The 26,355-nt window shown below is 35.1% G+C and overlaps 4 protein-coding genes across 14 annotated transcripts in view; 2 read left to right on the forward strand and 2 right to left on the reverse strand.

Moving 5' to 3' along the window:
* LOC122574463 (piezo-type mechanosensitive ion channel component) overlaps nt 1–19,870 on the forward strand; it is a 28,786-nt gene extending 8,916 nt beyond the window's left edge. The window contains exons 3-37 of one of the 11 annotated variants that reach the window (XM_043742098.1): nt 869–1,084; nt 1,182–1,414; nt 1,942–2,373; nt 3,270–3,422; nt 4,418–4,529; nt 4,738–4,847; nt 4,931–5,197; nt 5,274–5,600; nt 5,789–6,081; nt 6,169–6,305; nt 6,379–6,521; nt 6,598–6,774; nt 6,992–7,508; nt 7,588–7,683; nt 7,829–8,271; nt 8,403–8,808; nt 10,604–10,666; nt 11,086–11,231; nt 11,814–11,990; nt 13,333–13,629; nt 13,718–13,794; nt 14,159–14,233; nt 14,908–15,184; nt 15,272–15,435; nt 15,506–15,655; nt 15,759–15,920; nt 16,007–16,154; nt 16,236–16,450; nt 16,535–16,693; nt 16,796–16,922; nt 16,992–17,398; nt 17,558–17,853; nt 17,949–18,198; nt 18,367–18,594; nt 18,678–19,870. In XM_043742098.1, the coding sequence (XP_043598033.1) occupies nt 869–1,084; nt 1,182–1,414; nt 1,942–2,373; nt 3,270–3,422; nt 4,418–4,529; nt 4,738–4,847; nt 4,931–5,197; nt 5,274–5,600; nt 5,789–6,081; nt 6,169–6,305; nt 6,379–6,521; nt 6,598–6,774; nt 6,992–7,508; nt 7,588–7,683; nt 7,829–8,271; nt 8,403–8,808; nt 10,604–10,666; nt 11,086–11,231; nt 11,814–11,990; nt 13,333–13,629; nt 13,718–13,794; nt 14,159–14,233; nt 14,908–15,184; nt 15,272–15,435; nt 15,506–15,655; nt 15,759–15,920; nt 16,007–16,154; nt 16,236–16,450; nt 16,535–16,693; nt 16,796–16,922; nt 16,992–17,398; nt 17,558–17,853; nt 17,949–18,198; nt 18,367–18,594; nt 18,678–18,792 (7,595 nt within the window). In that variant the 3' untranslated portion in view covers nt 18,793–19,870. Of the gene's footprint in view, nt 1–868; nt 1,085–1,181; nt 1,415–1,941; nt 2,374–3,269; nt 3,423–3,941; nt 3,990–4,417; nt 4,530–4,737; nt 4,848–4,930; nt 5,198–5,273; nt 5,601–5,788; nt 6,082–6,168; nt 6,306–6,378; nt 6,522–6,597; nt 6,775–6,991; nt 7,509–7,587; nt 7,684–7,828; nt 8,272–8,402; nt 8,809–10,603; nt 10,667–11,085; nt 11,232–11,813; nt 11,991–13,332; nt 13,630–13,717; nt 13,795–14,158; nt 14,234–14,907; nt 15,185–15,271; nt 15,436–15,505; nt 15,656–15,758; nt 15,921–16,006; nt 16,155–16,235; nt 16,451–16,534; nt 16,694–16,795; nt 16,923–16,991; nt 17,399–17,557; nt 17,854–17,948; nt 18,199–18,366; nt 18,595–18,677 lie in introns of all 11 variants that reach the window. The other 10 variants (XM_043742099.1, XM_043742100.1, XM_043742103.1 and 7 more) reach the window with 10 other exon arrangements.
* Nucleotides 19,871–19,926: 56 nt separating this feature from the next.
* Nucleotides 19,927–22,174, reverse strand: LOC122574466. The gene has a single exon (XM_043742110.1). It carries the CDS (start codon nt 21,783–21,785, stop codon nt 20,871–20,873), a length of 915 nt encoding a protein of 304 aa, XP_043598045.1. The 5' UTR covers nt 21,786–22,174; the 3' UTR covers nt 19,927–20,870.
* Nucleotides 22,175–22,417: 243 nt separating this feature from the next.
* Nucleotides 22,418–24,288, forward strand: LOC122574465 (venom serine carboxypeptidase). The gene is made up of 2 exons (XM_043742109.1): nt 22,418–22,843; nt 22,984–24,288. Exons 1-2 carry the CDS (start codon nt 22,559–22,561, stop codon nt 24,103–24,105), a joined length of 1,407 nt encoding a protein of 468 aa, XP_043598044.1. The 5' UTR covers nt 22,418–22,558; the 3' UTR covers nt 24,106–24,288.
* A 57-nt stretch (nt 24,289–24,345) lies between these two features.
* On the reverse strand, nt 24,346–25,961 carry LOC122574467 (lysosomal thioesterase PPT2 homolog). The gene is made up of 4 exons (XM_043742111.1): nt 25,545–25,961; nt 25,169–25,418; nt 24,982–25,100; nt 24,346–24,919 (listed from the first exon to the last, which is right to left on the reverse strand). The coding sequence occupies exons 1-4, from the start codon at nt 25,692–25,694 to the stop codon at nt 24,566–24,568; spliced, it is 873 nt and encodes a 290-aa protein (XP_043598046.1). The 5' UTR covers nt 25,695–25,961; the 3' UTR covers nt 24,346–24,565.
* Nucleotides 25,962–26,355: the final 394 nt, after the last annotated feature.

A 26,355-nucleotide genomic window follows, 5' to 3' on the forward strand; every position in this document is an offset into this window, starting at 1 on the left:
AAGCTGCTTCTTTCAAGACGCTCGCGAAGAAATTAATTGCTTTTCACGCTTCCTGACGAAGCGAATGTAATTAACGTTCCGACAGTACCAATCCGATTTAATTACTCGTACATATGTTTGTCCTCTTTTACGAACCATGATCCATGCATAATAAGTTTTGAAATATCGTTTAGAGCGATGGCTATCTTATTCGTGCATGCAAATTGGTAGAATTCATCGTATGATACAGGGGGTGTAAAATGTCATTCGTGGTAGAATTTCATCTTTGAAGTCCCCAGGTTGAAATTGACCTTTCTTTTACCCCATTTCATTTCTTCTCGTACCAACGAAATGAACTGCATTTCTACGCGTGATGAATATCAGTCGGAAAATGTCGCGGAATGAGTGTACCGTACAATATCATTTACATTGTAATTTATTAGTATGTCACGGTTGTTCATATCTTTCGAATTATAATTTAAATATTTGGCATCTAAGTGCTGAATGTCATGGCAAGAACTTTACTTTAAACATTTTAATATATTTTTGCATATTATGTACAGTTGCGAGAGTATAATATACAAATAGGTACTTCTAAATTTAATTGAAATTTGTGTTTACTATGAATGTTATACTATCTTCGTTGCATAGTTAATGCTATACATTCTTTGAATATCTATTACGGTCTATGAATATTTCATTCCACGGTATATTAATATTAAGTTGGGAATATAGTCACATGCTCACCACCGAGTATATTGTATTTTTGCATTTTTTAATTTCTCATAAACGCGCAAATATTCGTACTATGTATATTATTAAACTGATAATAAATAAAATATTAAAATAGAATAATATTATTAAAATTTGCAATTCTTGAATTAAACAGGTATAATATGGCGACCTGTAGGATTGTCTCTGGTTTACTTGGCTCTGATGCTGTACTCGCCCCATGTGCCGGTACCAGACGCGAAAACAATGGCTGGCCACACAGGGCACTATTTAAAAACTTGCATCGGCCTGTCCTTTCTCACAGCAGTCAGCCAACTCACTTTTCACATAGTTCTATTAGCTCTACCTGCATATGGTCACTTCCTTCACAATTGTACGTAATTATGTCCGATAAAGAGAAGTTTGAACTACATCTATTCGGACTTGATTATAGTTTGGATTGAGAAAATCTTTTGTTAAACTATTTCTAGGCGAATCGATGGAAATGATCTTCAGGCACATAGGTTTTGTAAGACTAGATAGCGCTTCTGCCTGGGAGATCTTCTTCTGGTTGACGCCAGAATTAATCGTCTTACCCACTAGTATAATGGTGTATCTCATATGTCGGTTTCTATCACGACAGAACGTTACCGACGAGGAAGATGATGCATCGTTACATCGAAACATTGAGGCTGCGAAGAAAAGCGCTGACAGCACCGCCAAGGTATTGTTCGATGAAACAAACATATTACTGAAATAAATCAACTTCGTTCGATTTTATAACATACAATTTGTCAATATTTCATGAATTATCAATGTACAAGGTAATCAATTAATATTAGATCAGGTAATTCGTAATCTTTCATTAAAAAATTTTCCAGAGAAATTTTATGGATATATGTACATCGATGCATTTTAAGAAATTTCTTATGACTTCTGCATTATATACCTTTTCATATAGAGTATCAACAAAATTTTGGAATCACTTTTTGAATCATTTGCTAATTCTGTTATTAATTCGAGATTAGAAGTACAATTTTTTTTTGCTAAAGAATTTTCTAAGTTAGCACAATCCTAAACTACTTTTTCTTAATATTCTAAGGTATCCATAGAACACATGTAGTAATTCCAAACTTTTGACCAGCACTTTTCATTTTCACGCCTCTGATACTAATTTTACACTTGGCTTGATAATTCCATCGCTAAATTATTAAAACGGAACCTCGAGCTAATGTCACTTTCCATGTTTAGATCATCAACTTCCTAGGACGAATCGGGACCTACGTAGTTCTAGCGTCATTGTGCATCATAGCAGCCCTGAAACCATCAGTTGAAGGTGGTTTCTATTTCCTCGTCTTCCTGGGAGCCGCAACTTGGTGGGCATGTAACAAAGAGCTCCGAAAGGGCTTCGCTATATTATGCAGGGTTGTGATGGTCGTCGTGATTCTTCACATCCTGGCTTTGCTCAGCTACCAGAATCAAGTGCCTCAGGAGATAATACCCGTAAATAGCACCTGGCAGCGTTATTTCGCATTGTCTCCAGTTTATCAAACGAATTGCACTGACCCGAGAGACGTGCAGTACACGGCCGATGCCGATTGGTTAATTTATGGCTACTTCTTAAGGCTATTTTGGCTTTATTACGTTCTGGCGTTGCAGTCACAGTTCCTGAGCAAAAAGCCGGTGAGTTTATTTGTTAGTGCATCCCTATTTCACTAATGAAGAGCAAGTACAGTCAGAAATAAACACGAAAGAGATATTTGGAACATTAGAAATATAGTGGAATCTCGATTATCAGAACGCTGATTAATCCATCTACATGGATAATTGTCTGGTAGGCGATTTGAGATACTATGGGCATGTCTTATTAATTCGATTTTTAGTAATTCAAGAAGTCAATATTCAACAGCTTCAAAATCGAATATATTTTGGAACGTCGGAAAATTTTCTTTATCGATTATTAATAATAATAGATAGTAATTTTAATTGAAAAAGATAGTATACAGTATGAATGGGCCAACGAAACGATCGATTATCGGAACACCGACTAATCAAAAGATTAGTAGTCCCTTGTGAGAGAGATTAGAAAAGAAAAATAGAAACTACATGTAGACTGATTAATTTGGATAATCAAGATTTTACTTTACCATTAAACTAGATGTGAAATTTAGCGAAGGCTAATGAAAAATTAAACGCGAAGATTATCAAGTAATTAAACGAAAGTAGCGTTTTATCGAATGAAATTGTAATTAACTTGGTCAAGGAAATCAACTAGAAGATCCAACTGGGAATATTGTTGAATACCATGTCTTGGATACTTGGGTATCCGAAAGTGATGGACATAAAATATAATTAAGAAATTAAGCGAAGCTTCACTTAAGCATGAATCATGTTAATGATGCACGATGCGTGCAATGTGCCTGTTACTGACTCAATTAATTTTCATGCGGTTAAGGAGAACGATTAACCTCGATGTCGGCGAAATAACACGATCTAAGCTTCTACGACTCTATTTCCACTAATTCTTGATACTCACAAGTGTGTCTCTCTCTCTGTAACACACATGTCTTTCTTTGAAGAACGTTGCTTTTACTAACGAGGCGTTCCAGGCAAAGAAAGTGAAACGTTTGAGCGGAAAGCTGGAGAATCTGGACACTCCATTGTCCAGGCACGTTTCCATCAGGAGAAGAACTCCATCTCAGAGATGGCAATCAGCGCGACGAAAGGCTCGCGTAAGGACCTCATCCTGCATGGGTCGAATATTCTTTTCTGCTTCGATTGTTGCCTGTTTTTAGATTTTTTAATCAAATTCTACTGTACAGTTTATCATCGATTTTATTTCATATTTTACTCACATTTTATTTACATTTTACTTACATATATATATATGCCAGTCACACATGTACATATATATGTACTTGCCAGTGTAAGTATTATTTTATTCTATCACTAACTTGTTATGACAAAAGAGAATGTTCGTATCATTATAAAACGTAGTATTCATGGAATGAAATTAATAATATTCATTTCATTTCTTCTCTCTTTGGTTGACGAAGGTGATGAGAATGATTCAAGGAGGAGGTATATAATTTTGTGTTAATGTATTTTTGTTGAATTGACTGTCCGTCTCCCTTCAAACAACTGCCGTGTTTTTATTTGCTGTCGCCTTCCAGATTTGCGGTTGTTCTTTAACGCTGAGCAAATTCCTTTTCCGTTTGGATGCCGCTATGTTTAGTTTGCCATTGTTTTAGAAGCCGATCATTAATTCGTCGTCCCTACCTGTCGACGAGCGCACACCCGTACGTATAATAATTAAGTTTGCACGTTTGATTATCATAGCAATTACTTTTGTTTACTTATATCATCACGATCACTCTTATTTATCTGGTCAATTTGACTTCACATACTTGCGCACAATTTTTTATATTTTCCTTTTTTTGTTTTTATTCAAATAATCGGCACATTTTATGAATTCTTATTGTAGCTATTGTGGTGAAGGTAAATTTATTTTACTTATAGCTTATTCACTTCTAGCTAGCATGCATGTGTACGCTTGACAAACAAAATTTTACTCTACAAAGCATATATTATACATTTATTAACATAGATTATTTAGTAAGTTAGAGTAGAAATTAAAATTATACAAGAGATAGAGAGAACGCTGTGTAGGAACATTTAGGAGTTTTTGTAATATATAGAGAATAGTATTGTTAATTTTTACTGATAGTTGATGCGATTTGGATCCGGGAGAACGGGGCTACTGCAAGATTCGACCGGAAGTGTCATTGTCCAGGATGGTCATCAGGATGATAACATTCAGATGCAAAGTCTCAGTGAAGGTTTGTTTAAAGCATGATGTTTCTATGCATTTGTAGAAGATTCAGTGATATGTATATATATTATGATTTCAAATTGTGTTATATATATATTATACATTAATAATAAAATATAATGGATAAATATAAGAATATAAATTTGCATAAATATCCGTTGTTTATTAATAATGTATAAAGATCAGAACACATTAATTAATTAAAAGCTTCTTAGCTACTCCAGACGAGCAATCCGGAATCATCGAACATATCATTATGGCTGTATATTCCATCTTCCAATTGATAATCAATTCATCCTATCTTGCTACGAATATCATAATGATGGTAAGAGCCAATAAACCAACGAATTTTATCAGATTTCTTTTTCTAAAATTTCAATCATTTCATACGATTCTTTTAATCGGTAGACTTGGAGTATAATGTACCACAGTTGGACAACGTTTGCGCTGTTATTATGGGCCTTGATTCTCTGGATGGTGCCTAATAAACGCGCTTCCATGATGAAATGCTCGCCGTTTATCGTTATCTATGCAATGCTTTTGCTTCTTGTTCAATACATTTATAGCATGGATCTGACAGAAGAAGAGCTGCCAACGAAGATAAACGGGATAAGTGTGTCGGAGATTGGTTTCAGCAAATCTGAACAACTTAGCCGATGGCATTTAGTCGTCAAAGTAAAAATAATTTGTTCACTTACAAACTAACTTAAGATATACTTTACTATCCATAACATTTTTTACTACTTTACAGTGTCTGTTCATATCTATGTTCTGGATAACTATGAGACAATATACCGCTGAAAGAACCAGACAAAGACGTTCTTCAGCGTTGAGAGACATGGTAGCACCGTTACATGTCTCTGTTTCGACAGCTACCACGGCGATGAATCACGAAGCGCCGGAAATCAAAAGCAAATTCATGAAAGATGTTGGCATACTTTTGAAAAAATTATTAACCAAATTTTGGATCGCTGTAGTGGCTATTATGTTATTCATCTCTGGAATCACCGGCGAACGTATGACCGTCTTCAGGATCATTTACATGTCCCTGTTCTTAGTTTTAATCATCACTTTCCAGGTACTCAAACCTTTTCAGTGAAACTTTATTAATGAAATTTCTTGTGCTTAATCACACGATTCGATATAATTTTCGATATAATTTTATTAATTAAATGTTTTGCAAAACCTTATCGATATAATTTCTCGTCGTACTTCTAAAATAACTTTTAAAAATATAATGATTTTATAATTCTTTTTACGTTATAGATATCATGGACAGTGTGGAGGAAGATGATGTACACATTCTGGATTACAGTCATTGGTTACTCCGTAATCATGCTGATTCTCGTGTACACTTACCAATTCCATAATTTCCCGGAATATTGGAACTACCTTCATATTGACGAGGATTTGCAGAAGGACATTGGTTTAGAAATATACGAAACCAAGGATCTATTTGTTAGATTACTAACGCCAACGTTCTTCGTAATTATCACTGTCCTCCAGATTCATTATTTCCATAAAGATTTCTTGGAAGTGACCGATATCGAGAAATTCGGGTTAGCATATAATTAACATAATATGTAGTATATAGTATAATAATATAAGTATAACAATTGGGAGAAATAAATAATTAAAAATTATAGAACCGAAGAGAGTCCTCGAGTCGAACGATCGAGTCTTGGCCATTCACCGATTTTAACCATGCCACCATCTTCACCGGGAGAAGTTTTCCTTGTTGAAGAAGAGAAAGAACATATATACTCCTTAAGACAGTTAAAAGGTACGATACCATGTATACCGATTTTGCGAATTTTCGAATCAAAATTAATCTAACAGATATATTTCATTTTCAGAAATGTCTAAACTGGAGCGGCTACAGTTATTTCATAAAGTAATACAGCAATTCTTAAACTTTTATAATTACACTTGGCTCTTCTTTGAAATTCACATGCAAAAAATTATTTTCGTTTCTGTGATGATTTTCTGTGTCAACGATGTGAGTTTAAATGAATTAATTAAAGTAATTAAGAACTGATGTTCCATTTGTCATTTACCTAAATAATAAATTTCAGGTCTGTGCTATTAATTTCGTATTCGTCTTGATACTAGTTATCATGATCAATTCTCGAAGAAATGTTCAAATATGTACTGCCAACACGATCGCAGCGATAATTGCCATTTTGATGGTCGTGAAGATGCTATATCAAATCCAATATATCGATCACAATAACTGGAATATTAATTGCACGGTAAATATAAATATACAATCAATCAAAGAACTATTCGATCGCCTAAGTATTTCATACTCACCTAAAAAATAATTTTATTTCTATTCAGCGTATAATAAAATAATAATTGACATTGATTACAATTTTGATAATTGAATAATTAAAAAATTAATATCTTTATCATCACATGTTTTTAATTGATACGATTTTTCAAATAAATCTCATTTGCCATTTGCAGAAATTTCCAGCTGAAAATCAAACTCAGTATGGCAGCAATAATACGATGTATAATATCGCAGAGTGGTTTGGAATAAAAAAAGGAGAGCCAGGACACTTGGCAGAATTATTGAAGGGTTACATAGGAATCTTAGTGGTGACTACTATCAGAAAAATCATCAGAATTCGACAGTGTTTCTATAGAAAAGCACATAACGAACCTTTGGACACTCCTCAAGTTATGTTCCCTTCTATAACTAGAGAAGATGCTGACAAAGGAGTACCACAATGCTTGAAATTCCTTTTCAATTATGGATTCTATAAGTTCGGCGTTGAATTCTGTTTGATAGGAATAGTGGCACTCATTGGAACCAGATTGGATTTCTATTCTGTCCTTTATAGCATTTGGCTTTTACTATTCTTCTCTCTGAGAAGAAAAACAATATCCAGAATTTGGCCTTTCTTCAAGTTCTTTGGTATAATTTTACTACCTATTCAGTATTCTTTCGTCGTGGCTCCACCATCTTGGTTTTGTATAGGTTTGTTAAATATTTGTAGTATTAATATTTGAAGTAATTTAAAAATAGAGAATAATTTTTTATTTTTCTTAACTTTCAGAGTATCCATGGAGTGAATCCAAAACTTTGAGGGGTTTGCAAGAGTGGATGTATTTACCTGATCCTGACTTTCCACCAAACGCTAGAAAATTAATGTGTAAGACTCATAATAGAATATTACGTATAAGTATTAAGATTCATGTTTTTGTCAGCACAAAGAAATAGAACCTAAGCAGAAATTTATTTCAGATATAAAATTAATATAAAATATCAAACTTTGATCTTTTTTCATTTTAATTCAGGTGATTTTATTCTGCTAATGATGATCGTCAGACAAAGTCTCGTCTTCCAAATCGAAGAAAGAAGCACAGCGACTAACAGAGAATTTCCAGCTGGTCATAATTATTCTGTCTACGAAAACATGGAGAAACCAAATTTCATCAATCCTGTGAAGGATTACGTGTCACATATCCACTGTTGGTTAGATATAATTAAACGAGGCGTATTAATAAGTCTCATGTGGGTCACTTTGTCGATCATGTTCCTGGCTGGAACAGAAAGGACCAATCTCTTCTCGTTGGGTTATTTAATTGGTGCATTCGTGTTCCTCTGGCAAGGAAGTGACTTTTACTTGAGACCAGTGAAAACCATCTTGAAATGGTGGAATCTTCTAATCGGTTACAATGTGGTCGTCATATTTTCCAAGGCTTTGCTTCAGGGTGTAGGTTGCGTGCTGATAGAACAGGTAATTTGAAATATTTGCCACTAAAATCACCGACCTGACGTGTAAAATATATAATACAAGAAGAAAGTGAAGCTTTTGTTTTATTTATTAACATTAATCATAACTCTAACGAATAAAATATTGAATTTTAGCTGCAAGTGTTAGCATGCCCACTGATTCAGCTATTCGGTATAACTTGTCTAAGAAAATTCCGAAGTTCAGTGAGCGACATAGTTCTGGAAAAATTGGATTGCGAGGTGCCACAAGAAGACATCGGCATGGTCTGGGATGGTCTATGCTTTGGCTTCCTGTTACTCCAGAAACGACTGTTCAAGAGTTATTACTTCTTCCATATAGTAGATGAAACGAAAGCTATGAGCATCCTAGCGTCTAGAGGGGCGGAGTTACTAGAAGAACTGCACCAGAAGCGCATCGAAATTCAAGAAAACGTTGAGAAGAACGTGCTGCAGAAGTTGAAGTTTAAGATGGATAAAATCAAAGCTAACCAGAGAAAAATACAAGGACCTAGTTACAGGGAACCACAGATACACGCAGTTGGTAAGAATTATTTCAACGTTTGAAGTATAAAATGGTCAGGTTGACAGGACGGAACGACGTCGTCGATAAATAATTTCCCAATGTTAGACAAACTTTCTATTCCTCATTCTCACCTTTTTGTTCCTAAATCCTCAATGTTATACTTTCATGTACCTTTACCTGGTAACCTGAACCTAAATCTCAACGCAGGGTTTCTTTGTTCCCTACGAACAGCAACCTGTGGTTCTTCCATCTTACCAATCCACATTTATTCTATAAAATTAACGAAAAGTAGTTGAAAACTAGATCATAATGTCTAGTTCTTCCATCCTTCCAACGTATGTCGTGTATCCCACAGTATTTAGTAGGAAGTAGCATAAATCTAAATCTCAACGTAGAATTCTACCACCTTACCGATCTATGCAGGTGCATACCATAATATTTAACAAGAAACAGTCTAAATCTAAACTTCAACGAAGGCTTCTTCTACTCTACCAACCTACGTGTTCTCCACAGTAATTAATAAATAATAGCTTAAACGTAGGTAAACTTAGAGACTATTCGCAGGCTAACGTCTCTATATTTGATTCTCTATATTTGATGCACGCGAAAAAGAAGGGGCAGCGCCTCTGGCAAGGTCTCCCAGCGTAAGCTCGTGCGGTCACACCCCTCCTCAGGGTTATCAGACACCGATCGACGAAGACGAGGATGAGCCAGCCCCGTTGACACCGCGAGCTGCGTCTCTCTTGCAGGCGCCTACACCAAATTCCGCTGTGATGACAGTGAGCCTCGAGGGTTACCTCGAACCGACCCGTATTTCCTTCGGTTCTCCACCGAGTAGCGAGTTGAATCCACGTGGTCCATCGCCCGACGAGACGTTTCCAGTGTTCTCGCCGCCGCCATACGACAGAGGACCACGGGATCGATCGTTGACCTCGTCGATCCGACATCGTCGACAGTCCAGTTTCATCGGACCACCATGGATGAATGGATTACAAACACCAAGACAGTCCATCGTCTCGAGCACATCTCGCTCCCCGCTATCTCATCACACATGTAACGACACAACGGGAACAAGATCACCGTCATCGATCTGCTACGATGTCCTGTACATATGCTTCCGCGACAGCACCTCTAGATCATCTATGAAGCACCGATCTTTCTTTCGTTTCGTTACTATTGATGGTTCTAGAGGATTTTTAGGGTACCTTCCGGTTTGAGTCTTTTGATTTTTGTGCCGAGTATTGTCGTATCGAAATGTAAAAATTTGAATGACCGAAGTTTTGTTGGTTTCTCAGTAGATCTTGTTTCGGTATTTATTTTTTAAATGTGTAGATATTTGATTGATGTCGTCGTCGGGACATTTTCATTTCCGTTCCTTTTGTTGTTTTAAGAGAACTTTCTTTGATCTTCGTTAGATGTCGTATTATATTTGGATCTGATTGAATGTACATAGTTAAACATACTATATTCGTATAACTAATATCGATGATTAGATCGTTTCGTATATGTTCCTTCGGCATCAATCCTGCTTTGACATTCGAACATCACGTTCTCCTCATTCATCACTTTCGTAATTAATTTTACCTCTCTTATAGGGAGAAGTATTAATTCAAATCCAAAAATCCATTTAATTTCTTGACAGATCGTCCTGCATCCTGTTGATCCTGCTGACCAAGGACTCCAGAACTCGAACGTAATCGACATGTAATATACATGTATATTATTGTAAAATAGATCTCTAGCCTGTGCCGACGACTTTCTCATCGTTTTCAGTTTTTTATCTATACCTTTTTGTGTCTTTTCTTTGTATTAGATACTCTCTATCCAGGAACACGGCCGTTGTACAGAGTTCGCGCCCCAAAGACCAACAGAGAGGGTAAATGAAAATTATCTTTCATTTTTTTTTCTCTTTCCGCAGCTTATCTAGGCTTTGTCCTACAAACTGACGTGTCCACATCCTGACTAACTATCCTTCTGCTTTTACAGAACCTCTCGCTGTACATATACGTAATTTGTTTCTGTGTATCACGAGATTCTAATATGTATAGCGAACCAAAGATGGTGGCGGGTGCATTTGTGCGTGTCCTGTGTGATTGTACTAATACTTTTTCTAACTTTAATAGATGTTATACTGTTTTCTAAAATGTTAGTCTGAGCCTCATAGAGTAACATCGTCCGAAAGCACAACTCTTAAGTTGAGTGAAATATCGTGCATGGCTTTAGCACAGTATAGTGTAAGTGACAATGGTTGGTTCTTTTGTCAGTGTTTAAGAAAAATTCGTTTTGTTTGATCAGCTGTCAGATCAGGCGACTACTACATGTTCGACGACCTGGACGACGACGACGTGACCGATCTGATCCCGGACACTGAATCCGAAAAACAAGAAGCGGAGAAACGTCACGAAGCTGAAAAACGCGGCAGAAGAATGACTATTTCCGAGGTATGTTAGCTGCTTCCTAGATTGCGAATGAAAATTTTGAACGATACGTTTTGGAGGGTTACGAATCTCTGGTTTGTCTGCTATGAACTTTCGATTTGAAGCAAAAGTTTGACTAATCGAAGAACGCTTGATCCACTGAGAAATTCCGCGAAACGACCCAGCATACTTTTATCATCAAAAAGGCCGATTCAGTTTTTAATTTCACATCATAGTTTTCGATTTGATTTCGTGCTTCAGTTAACTTTGTTAACCCAGTCATGGTTCGGTTAACTGAGTTAACTTTCAATCGAATTCACAGTTCGTTCCTCAACGAATCTATCAGATGGATCATGGGATCATGGCCAAAGGTTGACTTGATCTCCGTGTGTGCGTAAAGTCCTCGCATTATTCTATCGATCTACCACTGGCCCAAACCCCCTTTCAACCCTTTTGCAATGATCACCCTCACCCATTTTTCACGATTGTTCTCTAATCCTTGGCCCGTCGAGGAGTCATCAGACAGCAGACAACAAGTACAGCGCAAACAAAAGGCAATTGGTAACGCATGGAAAGAAATGATTCAAAAGTGTGGTCCCCTTGCAGCTGATGAACACGCTGATTAAGACAGACATTGAGATCGCGACACACGTCGCCATGTACGGAGGGACTGAAAAGGACGCGCTGAGACTACGTCGTCGGAGTGTGCCTTTAACAAGGAAGAAATCATCTATGTCGTATCTCAGTGCACGTTCCGAGACCGACACTGCAGTGGCCACCGATGTGAGACCCCCTTAAAAGGCTGCATGTCACTGCTACAGGCTCTCTTTTTCTCTTACCTGCCCACCATTTTTTCCTCCTTCATTCTTATTGTTTATTTTTCTTTTTTTTCTTTTTTTGTCCTTTTCAAATTCTATATATACGCTCTCTTCGATCTTAACGTCATCTTAATCTTTCTATCTAATTCTTCTCCTAGTCTTATTTCTTTCTTTCCTGTAATAATATCGTTATATAATTGTACTCTAATAAATTGTCGATTACCAGTGTCATCTTTGATATTACCTGTAAATAATTCTCAGCTTTCGTTGTACCTTTTATTATATTTTTATATCGTTTACATCTGTCTTCGTCTTTCTCTTATCCTTTTGTTTCGCGTCATATTTATTCGTTAATTTCTTTGTTACATCAGACTCAAACACGTGCGTATCACATATCGAAGTGTGTTGGAAATTTATTAATAGCCAACTGCGCAAAACTCACACTTTTAACAATTTTTAACAAGTACATATACTAGACAGAATCACACATAGTCACACACAGCAAACCACGAATGATAGTGGTACTAATGAATTTTACAACATTTATACATATATTCGCTAGTTATTACAGCGCTTCGACGTTAATTCTTCCTTTCTTTTCGCATCTTACAGCTTTGTAATAAAAGAAAAAATGAAACACATGTGACGGAAGCGGTGACGTTCCACTCACGTCGATTCACCTTTTTTTTCTTTTGTTTTTTATGTCATTCCTTTTAAATGTTGTAGTCGCAGGAGGCTCCTCGTCGTTGGTACATATCTGCCGCTCGATACTTAGCTTAATTTGTTTTCATTATGTTTACAGCGTAGCACCGTAATCTCACGCTTTTAATATCATAACAATAATTTTTGATATCGATTAATTGCATACGCAGAATTTGATTCAGACAAAACGCCACCAACGATCCATTAAATTTTTTTTATCTAGAATAGTCCATTAATTAATTTAATAAAAATTTTTTATTATAATTTCAAACGGTTTACTTAAAGCTCATCATAATACCATAAATATCTCAATTTCATTAAACTTCACGACATTGTAGAATTTACATGGAAAAATAAATAATGGTAAACCTCCGTTTTATAAATATCATGTGAAAAAACGGAATTCGAAAATGTAATTTGACCAAAATAATTGCAAATGAAATGTTAATACAACGTTGGCCCTTAGAGCGTCAGACACAGTTACTAAATAACTACCGCTGTCGATAAACTTATGGTGTAATTGTCTTCAAATTCCACGTACCAGAAACTGCCAGAAATAATGAACCAAACTAATAACACAAACGATAATTTGTTACTTAAATTAGGCCGCTGACAAAACAAGTCTCGCGTCGGCGGACACGGAAACCGGTGAAAAAGATGCGGCCACGGCAGAACATGATAAAACACCAGTGCCAACAGACGACGAATATGGAGAAGATAAACCAGATGAAAAGGAGGAGACACAGGAGGATGAGCAAAAAGTATCAGTTGCTACGTACTTCAAATTCATTATAGTGATGGTTAATAGCACCCTGACGTCGATGACCAAATACTTGAACAGATTTTCGCGTGACTATAGATACATTCGCAAGGTTTTAACGAAAGAAAAGAAAGTATTAAAGGTACGTGATGGAACGAGTAAAAAATTTGCAACAGAAATTGGATCGATAATGTGGGAGATTCTTTTTCTTGGCATCGTTTAATTTATAGACAAAACCAGATTTCCGGATGGGAATGCGATTGGGAATCACTCAAATATGGCAGCCAATTCCTCTGATGAAACAAGGGTAAGATTTTCAACATAGATAGGATTGTAACTAAAGAAATGTTCTTACCTCTTTGGCTTCCTACATTATTTGCTCGTAAACGCTTAACTGTACAGATACAGTATCGTAGAATAACCAGAACCGCGATTTTGAAGAGATTGAGAATGTCTTTGAAGATTTAGTTCGTTTTAGATAGTAAATCCTTTGGTGGTATCCCACGTCGACACTTTAGAGCTTCAGTAGTATTGTGCTTGTCCCAAGTACTTGCTTCTCCTTCTTAGAATTATTCAAAATCCTTTTGAAAAGAAGTAGTCTATATTTGCCCTTGCTATTAGGCCAGTCCTTATAGTAGAAGGTAGAGTAGTAAATGTGCTCGCTCTGACAGATCGACTAATGGAAATGCCGAGGAATCTTACGATGCTGGCGAGGGACCTAACCAACCACGACCGCAGGAGGAAAGGTAAGATTCTGTAGAAAATGCTTATTTTTCGTAGACGTTGCCTGAAGTATATCTTCATTAAATAAAATACAATTCATTTTAATTTAATTAGATTAAATTAAATATTTTGTATTTCCTTTGGGAATAGAGGCCTCTGCCAGTTTAAATCAAATTAAATTGAAATTCCTGAATCTCCTATCCGCATTTATGTTAATGTAAAGAAATAATTTGAAGTAAACGTAGACAGAGAGGAGTGTTATTTTTGCTAGGAAAAGCAGTTCGTTGATGGTCCCTCATATCCGAATTTTGGCACCGAGTTTGGAGCGAGGATTGGACATATCCTCCTCCAGGTATCGAGACTACTTTGTAAAATCGATAAATGTTCTTTCACTTCGTTGTTAAACGCACCTTCTGCATGTTGATCTTTGCAAGCAGCATGTACATTATAATTTCTTCTGCTCCCTTTAAACATTATTCTGTAGACATGAATATCGTAATTGTATAAATATTTACATTTACAGAAAAAGATGTACCTATCGACTTTTGTTCAGTTCTGTTTTACAGGTGTTCGAGCTTTCGATGTGCTTTTCGTATCAATGTTTTGCAGAAGAAAGAAAAACTTCCTTCTGCGTATTTATGTTAGATCATATGGTGGAATTTCTTAATGCTATTAATGAAAACTGTTATTTATACAGCACACTATTCTCCGAAATCTCACCTGTCCAACACGATGACGAAGGTGGTGCACTGTCTGAAGTCGATCAACCACCGATAATCCAATTATTGGCATCTATTTGGTTTGGAATTCTGGCACATTCGTGTCTACTTTGTTACTTCATGGTGTTCCTTCATCAGATTAAAAATGCATCCGTCCTTTCCACGCCTTTGCCTCTCATGGTGTTCTGCTGGGGTTCGTTAACCATTCCACGGCCCTCGAAAACATTTTGGATAACGTTGATCGCGTACACCGAGGTAAAATATAAAATTCTTCGGACAGATTAATAATTTTTTCAGAAAAAACAAAAAATTTCTTAGCTGATTAAAGATAAATTTTTTTAGGCAATTGTGATAGTAAAATGCATTTTCCAATTGGAAGTGTTGCCCTGGAATCGAGATGCTGCACCGAATAATCCTCTATTTACTCCTAGAATTATGGGAGTCGAACGCAAACATAATTATGCTTTGTGGGATCTATTGTTGCTTCTCATGGTGTTCTTCCATAGGTAAATCGAAGCATAAATTTCATAAGAATATTTTTTCATCATAAAAATTAAACAAAAATCCTATTTTTAGATTTATGCTGAAATCATTAGGGCAATGGACGTCCCCATCCCTAAAACCAAGAAAAATTATTCCTTCCGCTTTAACTGTAGTTCCAGCCAAGCCTCCACCGCCAGAAAATAGAGGTCAAGGAGAATCTGTATCGCTGCAAGAAGAAGAAGGGTACGTCAATTTCTTAATTTTCATTGATTTATACGTTTCCAATATTATTGTATAATATATAATTAATATATAATTGCTAATATTAATATTTTATTATTTACAGCGGTAGTACCATAAGAACACCTAAAGGAGCAACTCTGAACCTTCACGCAGCAGGGGAGGGTGAAAATGCGCAAACCACAAATGAATACGAAAAATTAGTGGCGGTTCAAGGAGAAGAAATCAATCCCACGAACGAAGAGTTCAATAAAGCCATGAATATGACGTAAGCGTGTATATGTATTTATTTTAGTACGATGTTATATGAGGTAGCCTTTTAAAATTGATTTAAACACGATGATTTGTTTCCAGCGTAAATAAATACAAAGAACCAATGAAAGATTTCTTCCAAAAAATTCTTAGTCCAGTTAGCAAAGAAAAGACGAACGTATATGCATATATGTTCCTGTGTGATTTCTTTAATTTCTTGTTACTTATTTTTGGATTTTCTGCATTTGGGGTAAGCATCCTTATATTTTCTAACAAGCAATGTCATGTACCTTTAAGATAATTTCTAACAATAATTTTTGTCAATTTTTAGACACAACAAGGTGACGGTGGTGTTACAGCTTATTTACAAGAAAATCGAGTTCCGATGCCATTCTTACTGATGTTACTGTTACAGTTTGCATTGATAGTTATCGACAGAGCATTGTTCTTAAAGAAATCAATCGTAGGCAAACTAATTTTCCATTACTTTCTTATATTTGGCGTTCACATTTGGATGTTCTTCATATTGCCAAGTGTTACCGAACGGTACGGTAGATTTTTTCATCATAGAGAAATTTCAATTCGAATATTTAACGCCTTCATAATTTAAATTGTCAAATACAATTACAGACAATTCAATGAGAGGCTTCCGCCGCAAATTTGGTACATGGTCAAGTGCTTCTATCTCTTGTTAGCGGCTTATCAATTAAGACAAGGCTATCCGACACGAATACTTGGCAACTTCCTCTGCAAGAAATACAGCATTGTCAACTATGTCTTATTCAAAGTGTTAGAATATATTCTATTTATCGAACTTAAAACTAATATAATAATAATATAATAATTTAAAATGTGAATATTATTAATAACTGATGTATAAATTTTCCACAGATTCATGTTAGTCCCATTCTTATTCGAATTAAGGGCAGTAATGGACTGGATCTGGACGGACACTTCCATGACGATAATGGATTGGTTCAAAATGGAAGATATTTTCGCCAATATTTATCAAATCAAGGTATACCGCTCTACATATTTTGCATAAATTTATATATAAATTACTAATAAATGCCTGTGTGAATTGTAGTGTATGCGAGGCGTAGAAACGGATTTCCCTCAGCCACGAGGCGTAAAAAAACAACAAATGAGCAAGTATTTAGTCGGTGGCGGTGCTCTCTTCTTCATGATTGGATTAATATGGTTCCCCTTGCTCTTATTCGCACTTGGTGGCACAGTTGGTGTCTCTAATCTACCCTACGACGTTTCAATGAAAATTAGAATTGGTCCTTATGAACCAATTTACTCTATGTCGGCACAAAGTAGCTCTATCATCGAATACGGCGAAACTGATTTCGCGAGATTTTCGAATTTGTACGCGAGAGATAGACCTGCGGTCACTTTCCTGGAGAACTATATACATTCTGATGTCGCTGCCGTGAGATTGAGTGGGTTCTCTCGAAAATTATGGAGTATATCTCCGCCAGACTTAGATAGGTACGATTAAAGTTATTTTAATCCTACTACGTTCCTGAATTCGTATCAACTCCAATTTTTATATTACTAAAAAATTTTCTAAGTTTGAAAAGGATATAAAAGAATCACTTTTTATATACACGTTGACATCTGTAACTTTATATAATCATTTTATGACAGACTGATAACAGAACTAGAAGATAATAGCACAACCGTGGTCATCCACGTAGAGTGGACAGTGTCTCGAAAAACGGATGCGAAAGATGCCAGTGGGATAACGACACAAGTGAGAGATATAAAATTGCCACCGTATGAAAACAATGAATTTAATCCCGTGAGAAGAACGTTAGCTAATATGCTCTCTAGCAATGACTCAACCGTGCATAATGGTACTATCACGTTGCAATATGCATTTCCCAAGTTTTTGAAAGTAACTGGTCGAACCACTGACGTCGTTCCACAATTAATGCGAATGCGTAAGTGTCATATGATAAAGAAAGATATCTATGGAACGAAGATAGAACGTAATGTCAGTGAACTTATGTGTGAAATTAATCTCTATAATCTGCAGCGAAATGGCTTGATGACAATGTAGAGGAAGAGGATGAGAATCATCTGTACAGGGATGTTAGTCTTCATTTATCTACCGACGCAGATTGTTGCGCTCGTCAGAAATGGTGGATCGTTAAAGAAGTTTGCAATGATACTTTATACGATCAGCTATTAAAGAGAGTGCCCCTAAATGACTGCAAGTACATCATGATGTTCTTGTTCAATGATAAAACGTTCCCCGAGGGGTTGAGCTTTATCAGTGGATTTGGGTACGTTTCTGAAATTATCTAATGCTATTATTATGCTAGGTCTACACTGTTATTCGTGAGATCTAGTGTGGATACAATACTAATTCACTTCATGAACAGTTCTGGTCAGTGTGAATATGTTCTTTTTTTCATTTATTAGAATTTATTTTTTCTCGTATATGTCTACAGAATCTTAGGTTTGTACACTACCGCGGTGATAGTCATAAGTCAAATGATGAGGAAGATAGTCAGTGACATGGCGCCAAAGATTATGTTCGATGACTTACCTTACGTCGATAGAATACTAAGATTATGCTTAGATATTTATTTGGTCCGTGAAAGTGGAGAATTGTGTCTCGAGGAAGACTTGTTCGCCAAATTAATATTCCTCTACAGATCACCGGAGACGTTGATCAGGTTGCTGTTGCATTACATCACCATCATAAGTATCATATTAGATTTAAAGAATCTAGCGTGACAACTAAATCGCATTTTTTCAGATGGACAAGGCCACCCGAAGAAGGGGAGAGAACTGACAATGAAGATCAAGATGATGTAGATGAGGATGCTGTGGCGCCAAGAGGAGAATCTCGAGATGTTTCTCGCAGAGAATAAATTTTGTCAAATGTTTCTGAGGATAAACTCCAAACCTAAACAATATTAGTGAAAATATTGTGAAACTTTCAAAACGGCTAGAATTAATGATAAAACTAGATTAGAGTTAACTTCTGTTGGATCAAAGACTTTAAGATTTTATTAATTATGCGAAACGGAATTTGTTAAAGAAAGGATTTTTTCGAAAAATATTACCGATAATCTTGCGTAACAGAGACAATAGTTGGCGCACTTATCAAAACGTGACATAAAGAATGCGAATGGTTAAAAAAATTAAAGAAACTCAGGAATTTAGTACAGTTATGTTTGTTGTTAGGAAATTGATTAACGAAGAGAGTTCCTATCTTCGAATATTATAAAGATGTACATATGTATACGGAAATAACGCAAAGCGAAAGAGAAAATGATATTAATCATAATAGGGGAAGTTAACGAGAAGACCTGAGAAATTTAAAGACGTGCGAGGATACATTATACGGTAGAATTATTTATTTCTTAATTGTGTTTTTAAGTGAGGTTTTACTAATTTTTATTTAAATATTTATCGATAAAGAACTCACTTGATCATAGTCGAAGGTATGAAGGATATTGTGATCGTGAGATGTTGTCAGTAACATGATTTTGAGATAAGTGCTTTATAGAATTAAGCGTCTAAACATAAAGTTGTTGTACCATATGCGGATATGCTTTTATCTCTAATTTACTAGAATTTATGCATAAACCGAAATAGCCGCATTTCAAATTGCATTTTAATAGATAAGAATGTAAACCCCTTATTCTTAAAAAATTAATATCTTCAAAACTGCCGATAGCAAGATCTTTCGTTCCTTTTTATACGTTTTTCTAATCGTCGATTTATTCAGGTATTACTGAATAAAATTATCTGGTGATTTTGCCAAAACCTCGAGCGCGTTTTATACATTACACATATTTAACCGAAGATCTTGACTCCATAATAATTATCATTGCTTGTAAATATGCATTGTACAACATGCATCCTTATTGAAACATTGTATCATGTCGCCTTAATATGCCTTCTAAAAGAATCTTCGAATATATGTAAATTGTTTCAAACGAATATGCTATGATTTTATTTCTTGAATTTCTACTCTAAAAATTAAGAAATCACACAAATTCAATTATAAAGTAGTTTATTAGGCATTTTCTTACAGATCTATCATATTCTTTTTCTTTTTCTTTCTAGTTCAATAAATATATCAACTTCAAATCAACGCGGAATAAAATACACACATATTACGACGCGTATGTAGTAAATGAGGCTCAGACTCTTTAAACTAGATAACATATTGTTAGCTTTAAACTTTGTTACGAATTAAAAAAATATTAGTAAAAACGTTAGAAAATTTGTGGTCTCATAATTTCAACACACGTGTCATCGCTTTCCACACACAACAATATGGAAAACATCGCATGTGCGTTGGTGTGTGTAGCTGAAACATTTACAGAATCTTACACTCTGATAATTAGCAGCCATTGGTATTAAAAGGAAAATTGTAAAGTATTTATAAAAATAAGTGCGGAATTTTCACCTACTATCATCACACGTAAATATAATCATTATATCAACTATGATCATTTTACGAGATATACACAATAGTACAATTTTATTTAATATTCTAGTTTACATTATAAAAGTGTCTGATCAAGGAGACACGCTTATCTATAAGGAAAACGTGAGAAAAATTGTGGGAAAATCCATCAATTTTATTGCATGATATCTTTCCTTAGATAAGTTAAATGAACTGATAAGGAGATTGGACTGAAAGAGAAAACTATAAAAGAATACGGAGATTATTATGAATCATCATCTATAATCAACGATTATCGGCATCATCGATCATATATGCACGTTTGTTATTGAACTTGTGGAATACCATCTCTAAAGCTTGGTATGTTTTATATTTTTTATTCTCGCTTATTTTTCAAAATTAGTCACTTTATATTTTCATGCAGTGTAACAACAGCTGGTAATGATCAAAGTTCAACAGCAGCATGGAATGAATACCTCATTATCAACATATTCTAAGTACTTAGTATTAGAATACTGTACACTTTTGCTATTGTTTACATAATTCCTTGCATTTTAATTTGAGTGCAATATTTTCCTGTTTCAGAAATTCAAATTCCTTTAATTTCTTCTGCAGCTCCTCGTTTTTTCTTTGTAAAATAACAATATCCTCTTGTAATCTTTCATTCTGTTCAATTAGGCTCTTTACTCTATTGGAATCTTTACTAGGATGCATTTCATTGATTATGTCATCTGTTTGACACAGTAGGTGTTTAATAAGATTTGCTTGAGAATTAAAGTGCAGCTCTTGCATCGCTCTCAAAATCTTTGTGCTCTCCTGTTTTGTGGATATACTCACAATGTCCTTGATGGCATTAAGCAATGCAACAGGATCAGTTTCTTTGGATTCTACTTTTCTGAGATCATAGGCTTTTGTTTTGTCTTTTGCAACTTCTACATGGGAAGTTCCCTCTTTTGAGGAATCAGATGGTCTGTTGTTTTCTTTAACAGATACATCTGGAGCCTGAGTATTTTCCTTATAATTTCCTGAACGTCGTGTTTTATCCTTCATAATCACTTTGCTTTCAGAAATTTTTGCTCTTGACTCCTTAATCTTTACTTTAGTATCGTCTTTAACTACTTGTTCCTTTCCATCACTTTTTACCTTATTTTCAATCGGCTTCAACTTACTTTCAACAGGCTTCTCTTTCCTTTCAGATATTCTTACTTTCATTTGTTGTTTCCTTGTGTCTTGATCAGGCAACTTTTTTAAATCTTTCGTATTTGGTTCCCTAGTAGTATATTGCTTTGTAATATGTACATTTTCTCCCTTGCCTTGCAGTGTATGTTGCAAAGGAGAGGATGTTGCATTCCTTGTTGTTACATGCCGATCCACTGGATAAGCATTTACAGTTTTAACATCAGTAGACAATAATTCTAAGTCTTCTAGGAAAGAATCATTCATAATTCTGTAGTTTCTTTTACTTCAACAACAAATAAAATAATACTTTTGTGTATATATATAAATATAACAATGTTAGAAACTTTTATAGATTAATTCTTCAAATTCATTAATTTAAAAAAATTTTTCTTGGAGTTCTCAATCATAACAAGCATGAGAAAATATCACGAAATATATCCCAAAAGGTCGAAGACTTCGATATGATTTTGCACCATTTAATTGGAAGAAGCGTACAAGTTTATTTACAATGTCACCATTATTTGTAACATGTTGTATTCAGACTTAAAAATAGTAACAGTTCTATATTAACCTTCAACCGTATTGTAGAACACAAATGCAATTCAAATTAACGTGTATTGGTACAGTCAGCTGATACGTTCATATTCTCAAATGCCATCTACATAAACGTTAACAGTTTCAAGTAGCTCGAATTATATGCTTAGTGCAGATAGTAACCATTTCATTATTTCTTATTCAATTTTGGATAATAGCTAAATTAAAAGAAATTCTTGAATATTCTTTTTAAGTCTAATTCCATATATAAGTGTAAAATAGACTTAATTCAAATTTTACTATATTTTCGGAATTCGTAGATGTGTCCCTACTCTTTGAATGGATCACGTTATAGTAACATTTCCTATGTTGGTAATATTATCGCGCCGGTATATAAAGATGCACTGTGCGTCGAAATATATATATCAATTGCGTTTCGATCACGTTCGGCCGCTGTTCGAAGGTCGTGTTTAGGGTAGTTGCGATTAATCAGATAGAACACGATGGAAAAATTCTTGTTACTTGTACAAGTATTATTCATTGTTTCATTCGCAAGAGGATTTACAAATATTTATCCTAAACCAAAGGATTATCCGCTTTACAATGAAGAAGATTGTGGTGCACCTCTTTTCCTGACGCCACTTATTGAAAGTGGTAAAGTAGATGAGGCCCGTAGTAAAGCTGCTGTACAACATAAAGATATGAACGATGTCAGTAGCTATTCTGGTTATTTAACTGTTAACAAACAATACAATTCGAACATGTTCTTTTGGTTCTTTCCGGCCTTGGTAAGTAATTTAATATTTTGAATTTTGCGAATAAAAAATATTTGCAACTTTTAGTGATCGAGGTTCTGATTATGCGGAACTTTCAAATAATAAATAAAAAAATGTATCTAAGAAATGCAAGGTAGGATTTTTTTTTTTAGCATAATCCAAAGACTGCCCCTGTAGTATTATGGCTACAAGGTGGCCCTGGAGCCACATCCTTGTATGGCTTATTCTTGGAAAACGGCCCATTCATAGTTACTGAAAATAAAACTCTTGAAATGCGTGAATACTCTTGGAACAAGTGTCATAATTTGCTTTACATTGATAATCCAGTTGGCACTGGATTTAGTTTTACTGAGAATGAAAAAGGCTATGCTACTAATGAAACAGATGTGGGAAGGGATGTGCATACTGCCTTAGTCCAATTCTTTAAGTTATTCCCAGAACTTCAGACCAATGACTTTTATGTCACTGGTGAATCGTATGGAGGAAAATATGTACCGGCTGTATCTCATGCTATTAAAGATTATAATATCAAGGCACAGACAAAAATAAACTTAAAAGGTTTAGCAATTGGAAATGGATTGACTGATCCAGTGAATCAGTTGCAATATGGAGATTATTTGTATCAGATAGGTTTAGTTGATATAAATGGCAGAAATCAAATCCACGCATATGAAAAACAGGGTGAAGATTTAATAAAGAAGGGGAAATATATAGAAGCTTTTAATTTGTTTGATAAACTTATTGATGGTGATTTAACCGAAGAACCTTCATTGTTTAAAAATTTAACTGGTTTCGATTATTACTTTAATTTTTTGCATAATCATGATCCAAGTAATGACTCCGATTATATGCTACAATGGCTTCAAATAGCAGATATTAGAAAAACCATACATGTTGGCAATTTAACATTCAATATCGAATCTAAAAAAGTAGAAGAATATTTGAAAGGGGATATTATGCAGTCTATGGCAGTTCTAGTAGAAGATCTTGTTCAACATTATAGAGTTCTTATATACAATGGACAACTTGATATTATTGTGGCATATCCTTTGACGGAAAACTATATCCAAAACCTAAAATGGCCTGGAGCAAAGAAGTACAAAACAGCACAGAGAAAAGCATGGTATGTTGGAACTGAATTAGCTGGATATTCAAAGACCGTTGATAACTTGACAGAAGTCTTAGTAAGAAATGCTGGACACATGGTTCCTTCTGATCAGCCAAAATGGGCTCTTGATCTCATCACTCGTTTTACACACAATAAAAGTTTCTAAGTAATTTAATTAATTATCTCATCAATGATATGTGATAATTTACACCCTGCCTATATTTACTACATAGAATACCAGTTGTAGATTTAAATTAATAATTAGGTACTTAATGAATCTTGACGATATTTAATGAAAATAAATCGTTTTGTATTGAAAAAGTAGTAAACATTTATTAATGAAAAAGAATGTATATACACATTTATTATTGAACTACCTTAATAAATAATTCTTCCTGATTGTAGTTATAAGGTACTAAATATTTTTTGTGTTGAAACATTAGAAATATATTTATTACGCGTTCGTCTTTGGAAAATTATCTTCATGTGGAAAATTATGTAAAAGGATGAAATTCACATGATAAATATAATGAGTACACTTAATATCGTTTAGAGATCTTCGATCTTTGGAATTTCCCTTATATTATGTGGTAAAAATTAATTATCTAATGTACGATAAGATTATATTAATCTAAGTATGGCAGTAAAAAATCATCTACTATAGATACGTTTTTATGCCACTCATAATGGGGGACATTTGGAACTGTAATAAGAACAAGTCTTCCGCTTTCATCTAATGTTTTCAGTCCAATTAAATCATCCTTATAAATACGTCGGTCATGCATATCTATCACAGTTTCGTTAACGTCGTAGTATCCGAAATGGCTACTTTGCCACGGGGTAATAACACCATCCTCAGGTCCTCCAACAAGCACCATACGTTCTAATTTGGTGAGACCTTGTTTGTACATTGGCATTTTTGTCGAATTTTTCTCATTGTTCACGTACGGAAGAAATGTACTGTATTTGTAATACAATTCCTGTAAAAGAAGGGTAAAATACAATTTACAGAACTATTAACGAGTCGTTTATATATACTAACTTGATGATGAGGGTCATTCCAATAGTTCCCAATACTGGTGTGTTGCCCGATTTTTGAATAGAATAATTCATAGGCAGTTTGGCATACCAAATTAGGAAAGAATAAATGCAAAAATTGAGCTGCAAGAGAATACGTAATTTGAAACGGTAATTTCTTTGTCTTTCTTCACGGCACTGAGGTCACCTACTTCCGTATTGTCCAGCTTGTGGTGAGCTTAAGGAAATGAAATTTCTAACGTTGTGACCGGGAAACCTTTGCAGTATCGTTCTAGCTAATAAACCACCCTGACTGTAACCAACTAAATTTATTCCCTCGGGAAATGCAGCGCCCACAGATATAACGTCCATGCCTATCTCTTCCACTTGATGCCACATTGACTCCAGACTACTCCATCCAGCGTATCTTGGAGTATTATAAATCTGTGTCCCTGGATGCATCTAAAATTAATAATCGTTTTAAGCACATTGGAATATCATTTTTACTCGAAATCATATTTACCGCTAAATTTATATAGACGCGACATCTACAACTTTCTTTGTTTTGTATTTGATTTATGTACTTACTTCTTGGATTCTGTTACTAATAAGTTCCATACTGTCGCTTCCAGTGAGCACTCCATGGATAACGACCACGGCATGATAACATTCAACGCCATTATTGAAAAGAGATAAAAGTAAAATAACAATAAAGCTACTATAATATACGGTAGCCATTAGTGACAGATGAGTGACGCTAGATACGTACTGTCAAGAATATCATATCATGTTCACTTCAGATCCGTTTTCCATTGAAACGATAAGATTTTGAGATAACCAGAAGCGACTGATGTTTATTCGGGATCGTACCTTTTGATTGGATCAGCGCTTTTCTTACCATTGGTCCGTCACTTTATTGAGGTAGCGGCTATATAATCGATTTTACGAGCGACGCGTCGCGACGTCTCTTGTAAGGAAAGAAGAGCAACATCTGTGCTCCGTTGAGGACGAAGGAATTTCATTTATCGACGATGGTTCTTACGTTTTCATGAATGGCGAAAGCAAAGATTACAGTTAATTTCTGCACCCTAAAAGTTCATAATCAGTGCAAATGTTATCACTAAACATTTTTTGTTTCTTGAAAAAACTGATGTTTTTATTGCTTTCTTTTTATTCGAATTTGGATTCGAAGATGGTACTTGAAATAAATTTTGATTGTAAGTGAAGTTTATTATCACCACCGAATGATGATGGAGGTGTAACAACCAGTGATCAACTTTGATCGATAGACCAGAGCCAATGACAGTGAAAGGAATTCAATTGCATTCTGAAATAACGTGTTACAGAATGTGGCCCCTAATCCTTTTGCAGCTGTATGGAAGGTTGCTGGGCACGTGAC

Source organism: Bombus pyrosoma, linkage group LG13 (assembly GCF_014825855.1).
Source record: "Bombus pyrosoma isolate SC7728 linkage group LG13, ASM1482585v1, whole genome shotgun sequence".
NCBI lineage: Eukaryota > Metazoa > Arthropoda > Insecta > Hymenoptera > Apidae > Bombus > Bombus pyrosoma.

Excerpts from the sequence above, each read along its gene's own strand:
- LOC122574466 (XM_043742110.1), bottom strand. The coding sequence starts at position 21,785 with ATGAATGATTCTTTCCTAGAAGACTTAGAATTATTGTCTACTGATGTT.
- LOC122574465 (XM_043742109.1), top strand. The coding sequence starts at position 22,559 with ATGGAAAAATTCTTGTTACTTGTACAAGTATTATTCATTGTTTCATTC. Across the intron at positions 22,844-22,983 it reads TTTGGTTCTTTCCGGCCTTG|CATAATCCAAAGACTGCCCC; the intron begins GTAAGTAATTTA and ends TTTTTTTTTTAG.
- LOC122574467 (XM_043742111.1), bottom strand. The coding sequence starts at position 25,694 with ATGGCTACCGTATATTATAGTAGCTTTATTGTTATTTTACTTTTATCT. Across the intron at positions 25,101-25,168 it reads ACAAGCTGGACAATACGGAA|CTCAATTTTTGCATTTATTC; the intron begins GTAGGTGACCTC and ends ATTCTCTTGCAG. Across the intron at positions 24,920-24,981 it reads GGAATGACCCTCATCATCAA|GAATTGTATTACAAATACAG; the intron begins GTTAGTATATAT and ends CTTCTTTTACAG.